Source organism: Coccinella septempunctata, chromosome 4 (genome assembly GCF_907165205.1).
Source record: "Coccinella septempunctata chromosome 4, icCocSept1.1, whole genome shotgun sequence".
Taxonomy (NCBI): Eukaryota; Metazoa; Arthropoda; class Insecta; order Coleoptera; family Coccinellidae; genus Coccinella; species Coccinella septempunctata.
Window position 1 is genome coordinate 16,672,621 of NC_058192.1, and position 8,906 is coordinate 16,681,526.

An 8,906-nucleotide genomic window follows, 5' to 3' on the forward strand; every position below is an offset into this window, starting at 1 on the left:
AATTTTTGTCACTGGCCAACGGAGGCTGAGTTTCGCTGGTATTCGCTTCTCTAATATATTTAGGAAAATTCCTTCCATAGACTTTTTATTATATTGAAGAAATATAGGTACCTAATTGATTGGCTGAGAATACGTGAATCCATTGCTCATCAAAATTATAGCCTCTTCGGGTCAAATGATCACGAGTCGCCACTGTTTTGAAAGACCAAGTTGAGGTACCTAAATAATAAACTCATAATTTAATTTTCTAATTATTTTATTTAACAATCATTTAAATATTTATGAAAATTTGTTTCCACAAATTTACTTTAACAAATGTTGTGTACTAAAGGTGGCTTTATGATGGGTGTATGAGGTGGAGAAAGCTGCCCCCCAGCTTTCTCTCTTATTGATGCATAAGCTCTTATTGATGACGAGAAGGTTTGGAATCGTGTGAATAGTCAGGAGAGGGCTGGCAATGCCTTGAATTGGAATAGGTAGGAGAAGGTGGGTTTGGGTAGACAGGGTAATTTTGGGATGAAGGCAGGAAAGAAGCAATGGATGTGCAAGATTCAGGAGGATTATCTAGAAGGAGGCCATCTATTTGATACATAATTCTTTGCCTCTGTTTCACAGGATATCTTCTTAATTTTGTAGCTAAGAGTTTAGTGTATAGAACGCATTCATTTTCTAAATCATCTTGTTTAGTCAGCATGATGTCGTTTAATGTTTTAAAACTCTCGGTCAACCGTTTTTGAGCAGCTTCTACCTCGAACGCTGGATCTATTCTTCGTTTTTTCGGAACAAAGCCATTTTCTGTCTGTCTTTCTGTATTTGTTGTTTCTTGTTCATTTTCTTCGTTCGTTTCACTTGAATCCTGTGTTAGCGAAGCGATTTCATCAATCTGTTGAGGCTGGAAAAATAATAAATTTATTAATTATTTCTATTCCAGCGATTCCATCAAGTCTTCGATCATAGATGTCAGTGTTTAGCAATGGAATCGGGACTCGAAAAAAAAAATCCCCGATGCGTAGAAGCCATAGATCGCAAGACATAGTTGATAGCGATTAACAATGGTCGCATTCAGCGGACGGAGCGCAAAACGCTTCTGCTACCCATCGGTAGCGGTAGCGGTCGGGAACATGTTGAACGTTCGCTGGCAAGCCGAGATAGGATAAGGCAGTCCAACGAGCTGTCACTATCAGCTGATTAGTTGAGAAGTCTGTAGGAAAGACGTAAACAAACGGATTTTTTAAGTTTCGTTAACCTTGTGCTGGTTAAGTCAGTTTTTTTTTTGTGAAAAACATAACCTAGAATTCTGACGAATTACTTTGTTGCTCTAGTATATTTCCTATAACTTATTTAACATCCTTCTTTATTACCTTCCATCAATTTTCATTTCATTTTCCTCAACAAACTCAAGCTCGTGCATCTTCCACACTAAATAACAACTACCTACTCAGTTCAAGTCCAACTTTCGCTCCTTTCCGCTACCGCTACCTAGCACAAATCAAATCCGCTCCCAAAAGTGGCGTCCGCTCCAGAACGTGTTGAGAATGTAGCGCATATGTCACCGAACGTTTACGCTAGCGTTTGGTAACAGTTGCGCAACTGTTTCGTCCGCTGAATGCGACCATTATATTTTTTCCGATATTGGTGGCCAGGGAACGTAGATAGAGGAAGGGGAAGATAACGTAAACAACAAGAAAAGTGTGTCCAACATCTCTATGTTTTTGTTGACATTTACTGTGCATCTACTCCATGTTTGTTTACGTTTACCCCAATATTTGAATGTTTATTATCGTATTTGTGTTCGATGTAATAGTGTTTCGTGCGTTTTAAGACTTGAGTATCAAGAATTTCGGTGTCGACATGCCAGGAATTTGTGTAATTTGTGGAAAATATGCCGAAAAAGATAGATTCGGATTGGGGTAAACGTAAACAAAAACAAGTTGATGTTGGACACAGAGAGCTCTCCTTCGTAGCTGCGCAATGCGGTATCTTCTCTTTCCTCTATCTACGCCAGGGAAGCATAAGTGATGGGAGTATTTTTCAAAAATGCATTAGATTTACCAAGATGTGTGTCGTTACCTGAGAGAAAGATACCAAGACAAGAGTTTCAAGGTGATGTGTCTTTTGAATTACATAGAAATGTGTTTGAACCCTTTACAGAAAAACACAATTTGTTTACAAGTTAACGAGATTTCAACTGTGAAATTTATCAGGTGTAATCGTTGAAAGTACTTTTGGTGTGATATCTGCTTTTATTTATTTCATGCAGGCCACTCACGAGGCGTTTTGTGTGGACTTTCAGGTAGCCGGATGAGTGCCGGAGAGTACCCCATCTGGCGGCCTTCTGTAGGCTCGGCCACATACGGGGCATTCTATTCGGCAATAAGAAGCCCTAATTTCCGAATTGTTGTGAATCTATCGATGGAAAACATGTTCGAATTAGAACACCGGCAAATTCTGTTTCCTATTTTTACAACTACAAGGAGTTCTTAAGCGTTGCGTTGTCCTGATGGGGAATTATGAGTTCATATACAGGGTGAGTCTTTGACTCGTAGAAATATTTTAATAGTAAATTCTTGAGTTCAATAGAGAATCACTTTTTTCCCTTAGCATTTACTCCGAATCGGCTCGGTTTAAAAGATTCAGGCTATTGAAAAACCATAATAAAATATAATTTTTAGTTCTATCTCACAAACGGTTTTATCCAATGAAAGGAATTTCGGAATATAGTTTCTGATTTATTTGATTAATCTTTTTCGAAAACAAGATATCACCCACGTATTCCAGTGTTGTAATTATGACTATTAGGTACCATGAAAATCCCAAAAATTCAAAGAAACTAACTCTTGAAGTTGGACTCTATATAAAGAATATTTGGACGTTTTGTAAATTTAAAGTATTCTTCATATTTTCTCGTATAATACGCAGTTTTCGAGTAATTTGATCTTCAAAAATCAAAAAATATCTACTTATCTGTGAAATTTGAAAAATTGGGTACTCCGGCTGAAAACAACTGATGTGTAGTGTCACAAATTCAGGTAGTTATTCTGAAACTAATTTTGTTTTTCCAGGGGTGGCACAGCTCATTACGAAAACTCAAAATGGCTATTCTCTTTATCAAGGCCGATTCGGAAAAAATGGTATAGTAAAAAAGTGTTTCTTTCGACCTCAAGAATCAACTGTTAAAATATATGTACGTCTAAAAGACTCACCCTGTATAAATTCTGGAATCAATGGAATAATCTCGAATGGGGATTTGATAGAAAATACCACATTTTATGATGAATTGAAGAGTGAAGAGCTGAATTTACCACATTCAAAAGAAAATATCGGAAATTTGAATTATGTAATCATTGGAGATGAGGCATTTGCTTTAACTGAGAATTTCATCAAAACTCATGCAGCCCTCAATTTGGATCACGACAAACCCATATTCGATTAGTCTTTCCAGAGCACGAAGAGTAGTTGAGATTGCATTTCTTGGAATCAAGATTTAGACTATTCCACAAAAAAATTGATTTGATATCAGAAAAACTTGACAAGGTCATATTAGGTTGTTGCGTTCTTCATAATTTTTTACGAAGAGCCTGCGGAAACACCTATACACATATACACGAATACACGTTAGACAGAGAGGACATTCAAATTGGTTTGTAAAGGTCAGTGGAGGAAAACTCCTAGTTTTCTGGAGAATTTAGTTAGAGCCCTCCCAGAACAGAAAGTAAGGAATACTTCAACGGTATTGGAAAAGTGCATTGGCAAGAAGATATTTTAGATACATAAATATAAATTCTTCCTCAAAGTTTGTTGATATAAGAAATTAATTCACTCTCACCTGTATACTCTGTTCTTCGTTTATTGTGTCAATTCCTTCTATGGGTTCTTCGTTCATTGTGTCAGTTCCTTCTATGGGTTCTTCCTGATTTTTTGTAAAGAGCAGCAGATCAAAGTACCATAAATTTGATTCGTAAATTGCATCTTGACCTGACTGTTTGGAATCCTCTACTTTTCTGTACTCCTTCCTAAATGCATTCCGCAGTGTCTTAATTTTTCGTTTTACCCACTTTACATCCACCACCTCATTCACCAATTTTCGGTTGCAATATTTCACAAGTTCCTCATAGGCGTTATTTTTAAGGCGCCTGTTGGAATATTCCGGGCTCTTCACCTTCCACAGGCAAGTTCTCCGCCTGTATAATTCGATAAAACCCGTTAAAAATTCAGTACTCATTTTCGCGTAGCTGCTCTGGAATTCCAACTTCTTCAAATTTCTGGCGTCGACTGCCTAGCACTACCAAAATGCCGGCCGCCTTTGCCATCTGGGATCTTGGAATCGGTACCCGAGTACGAGAAGTCCCGAGTTGTCGAGTCGGGAAAGACGAAATTTGGGGCTCGTCGGCCACCCATGGGGATTTTTATGGGTCTTTCTCGATGCTGGCTACCTGAAAGTCCCGACAAAACGCCTCGCGCTTGGCCTGCATCATAAAACCCATAGAACCAATGTACCAACATTGAACTCAGAAATTCAATGGGTACCAATAATAACATTGAGCTGAATTTCATTACGTAATTTCTCAAGAAATCTGTGCTTTAAGAAGAGTCTACACCGTTTTAGTGGTCAGTTCAAATATAGAAAATGAATATCTTACGTCAGTAATCACTAATTTATATGGGGTTTTCATTATAATTCAATTCAATCAGTTGGCCACCTCGGAAAGTCAGAAATTTCTTCATTCGTCAAACGAAAAAAAAAATTTCATTGAAGAACAAATATTCATTCATGTTATTAACTTTCCGAGGTGCAAATATCTCTTCTATGAATTTCCACATGAAAAAATTCCTCGAAAAGTCTCGCCATTGGCTACAATTCGTATCCTGGTGAAATTGAAAAAAGACGTTCGTTAAGTGCTGCCATCTTTTCGACGAAAGTGGAAAATATTGTAATATTCGTAACTTCTACTTATCGTTCAAGTGTTCCGGAACACCCTAAATTCTGGTAGACTTTATACCCTTACGAGAAAGTCCCGTGCAATAAATTTCTCTTAAGGACAATATCACCTGTTGTCAGACGACCTCTAGGTACCGCTCTACCTATTTGAAGAGTTCATGATATTTAACAAATATAAAAGTTCAAGGAATAAAGCATTTATTTCCTGATTCACCTACCTCGACCTCGGTGTTCATTGCGTCTTCCATACCATAAACTGTACCCAAAAATCTTTCCATTGCCTCAAAAGCAAACCAGACGGGTTGCAACACGTCTTCAGCATCAGCTCCAGATTCCATCGACGCCATTTTCTTTTTTAACAGTGGCCGGAATGTTGCCATTAGCGATTTTTTCTTCGATTTAAGCTCTCCAATAGGGATGTTTCCCAGATTTTCGCTGATCCTCTTCCAGGCAGCGTGAATTTTATGCTTTATTTTGTGATTTTTATTCATCGGGTCCCATAGTATTCTTTCGGCCTCGTATAATTCCAAATACTTGAGCACTTTTTCGTTGCTCCATTCAGCCATATTCCTAAACCTAAACGCAAGTCGCAAATGAACTGTTCAACGTTTTCAGTTTCCACTCGCGATCTCTGTGCGACGGAACGGGCAGCAGTAAACTGTATCGCTGCTAGCTGCTGCTACTCCTGCCACTGCCGCCTGCCAATGCTTTTAAAATTGAAGGGAGCATGCGAAACTAGCAGCGGCAGCAGCAGGAGAAATGGAAGCGGAAAAAATAATAGTCCGAGAGCTGGCGACGAAAATCGGCGTTTTGTAATAGCTCATAATTAAATATGATTTAGTATTGAGGGTGTACATTAGTCAGCACCCACACTCAAGGTCAGGTATTGGAACACCTAGCGGCAAACGCGCTTTGATGTAGGTATATATATAAAATTACAACATACTCTACAAGTTTTTGTAATGATTGCAAATTGTCATTCAACTAGTTTATAGAACAGAAAACTTGAGAAAGTAGTCAGACCTCATCTTAGTAAAACGAGGTGGGTTAGTACCCCACATAAGTTGCTGCTTTAACGATGTCGTTTCAAGAGATTTGTAATGGCTGAAAATGCATTTATTGCTCAAATATCATGTATTATTTGAGAATAAAATAGTCAGACCACATATCAATAGAACAGAGACAGTCAGCAGTCACCCAAAATACGGATATTGTAATTTTACATAAATCAAAGAGCGTCGCCGCCAGATGTTCCTTTACCTGACCTTGAGAGTGGGTGCTGACTCATGTACATCACCAACACTAACTCATATTTAATTATGAGCCATTACAAAACTATTGCCGATTTTCGTCGCCAGCTCTCGGACTATAAGGGATATATTTATCTTCGAAAAAACCCAATTTCCTTTTGAAATATGTAAACGTTCAGTTTTTCAGATCAGAGATATCTATGTATTTCGAAGAAATGTCACGGTGGCATAAATACAATATTTGAAGAAGTATTAAATTAAACGAAATACTGACATTCTGAAAATTTAAAATCTCATACTTTTGTCCTCCCTCAAAACAAAGCCATGGCACGTGCATCAGTAAATGCATGCTTTCTACCAAGTTATCGTGAAAACCTTCCTCATTTTATTGGTAAAATTGTGGCAAATGATCTCTTCTCTATTGAAGCATTTCGGCATCAAGGGCTCTTTGCAATTAGCCTCAAGCGTTCTCTATTGAATTTAAGTCAGGGAATCTTGGAGGTAATGCTGGATGTGGAAGTTTTTGGTTTTCTCTAGCAGTAATAACCTGGTGGGATTGTGACTACTACGTTGTTAACTTATCAATATATGCCTGAGAGTACTATAAGTAACATATTTTGCTGTGGTTGTAAGTTGTAAGACCACGTTTAAACCCTATATTAGTCTACATACTAGTCGATGCTGGTTGATTTTCCATGTTTTCGCTTAGACGGTAGTATTTGTTCCTATCAAAAAGCAATGTTCAATCAACACACGAAATTTTTCTCCATAGTTTCGAAAATCTCATAAGTAGCGTCACTCCAAGAGATGTAACTTGAAAAGGAATAATTGAAATGATATGAAATTTCGTCACGTATCATTTGAAGCTTGATACATACTTCCAAAAATCATATGGATTTTGCATTTGTGAAGCCACCTGTGGGTTAAACCAGGAACTATTCAACCCATGTGGTCGCCAATCTTCTCCCCAGAATACCTTGCCCATGCATTATGCTCTCTCTAATATTTAACGCTTGTGTTCACGAGCGAGTGGAATCCTTATTTACAAGCGTCTCGATGTTAGGTTAACTTCACGTACAGACTTCTTCCTACTTGCTTGGGAGCTTGGGGAAATTGAAGTACCTGTAGCATCTCGAAGACGTTGAGTTGCCTTTCGACAAAGTGTTATGAGGCTGGCTTCTCATCAAAACAGTTGAAAAATGTTTTTTTACGAACAGTTTCAGGTTTTAGGGACAAAGTACCGTGAGAGTAAACGTGAAAACACATTCAATGCTAACATTGAATTATTTGACTATTTGCTCCTGTGCCTGTAGCATCCCGAAGGGTCAGCGGGCATTGTCATTGGATAAAACTCTAAATTTCTAATTTTAATTTCTTAAAATCGTTTGATCTCATCAAAGAGAAATACAAAGCGAAGAGAAAATCATTGAAATGTGCACTTCTCGATTACACACGAATAAAAATGATTAATTAGCAAATTTAAAATATACACGCTTCCAATCAAACTTAAAATTTTTTTTTGAAAACACAGTTCCTTTCAAAGTGAGCGAAAAGATTTTTTCAATCCAAATCATTTTTAGAAATGTGAACAACGTACGTTGTTCATTAAACAATTCATTTGAGATTTTCGAGCAAAACAATCAAAGGAAGTAATCAAGAACAGGGAAAGAGAACTCGTCTCAGTAATGAGGGCAGAAGTATTCCGACATAAAAAGAAATTTGTCCTTTAATGGGCGATTGTAGCCTTCTAAGTACGCCCTTGCCACAATATAACTTCCCTCGAGTAAAGTTTCACAAAGCCATAAGAAAGAGCTTCAAGGGAAAAGGAGAGAGAACCATCGCTACAGGTGTTTCTCAGACAATTATACACTGGCGTAGCCAAACTGGGTAACCGTAGAGTCGAATTTACAGAGAAAATATACAGGGTCTTCATGATTGATTGTTAATCACGCTGAGAGTCGAAATATTCTCATTTTGGAATAATGTAGCTTTGTACTGGTGAAAGAATTCTTAAAATAATATAGAGGTACTCAGACTACCTATAAAAACGCATACAAACTCACAAACCTCATTTTAGTATAGATTGAATTGCAGATAACTCAGTTGTTATCAAAGAAGGTGTACAAATACACTTTCAGCTCGAAGTGAAATTACTGAAAATAACTTTGAAATGATATTTAACTCGACGTATCTGAAAAAGTCCAATTGAATTAAAACTCAGAAACATTGCCGGTTCTGCTAAGAACTGATGGCAACCTTACTGTTCCATTTTTTTGTAAAATCAACCACTTATCTAGAAATACGATCACGTTTCTGATCTGAATTTGAGGTACAGAGCGATTTGAAAATACAGGGTGTACTTAGAGGTGAGGCTTTTTTTTTCAGCGGAAGGTAGAACTGTTCAAAATGAAGCGTTTCACCAAAAATCACCTATACAAAACTTTCAAAATGACCAATTTGAAAAAAAAAATTAAAAATGATTACTGAAATAGATCCTAATACGACCCTAGACCATTTGTTAGCCGAATTATCGCAAAGCGGTAGGAAAAAACTTATCTCTTGATTCGATCATGTGTTTACGTTTAGGATATTGGCTCGTTCGATATTTACGTGATTATTAAAATGGAAACTTAGGATTGCCGAATTGTTCTCATTATTTTAATGACTTACACGATTTTATGAAATGGCTTATTTCGATACCAACTGACAGAAGATAC

At 37.4% G+C, this 8,906-nt stretch overlaps 1 protein-coding gene across 2 annotated transcripts; it reads right to left on the bottom strand.

The window, feature by feature from the left end:
* Positions 1-329: 329 nt before the first annotated feature.
* On the bottom strand, positions 330-5,548 carry LOC123311270. 2 transcript variants are annotated; one of them, XM_044895137.1, is made up of 2 exons: positions 5,158-5,548; positions 330-892 (listed from the first exon to the last, which is right to left on the bottom strand). In XM_044895137.1, the coding sequence occupies exons 1-2, from the start codon at positions 5,503-5,505 to the stop codon at positions 404-406; spliced, it is 837 nt and encodes a 278-aa protein (XP_044751072.1). In that variant the 5' UTR covers positions 5,506-5,548; the 3' UTR covers positions 330-403. The 2 variants fall into 2 exon arrangements, with proteins under 2 accessions (XP_044751072.1, XP_044751071.1); XM_044895136.1 differs by lacking the exon at positions 5,158-5,548 and adding an exon at positions 3,827-4,459.
* Positions 5,549-8,906: the final 3,358 nt, after the last annotated feature.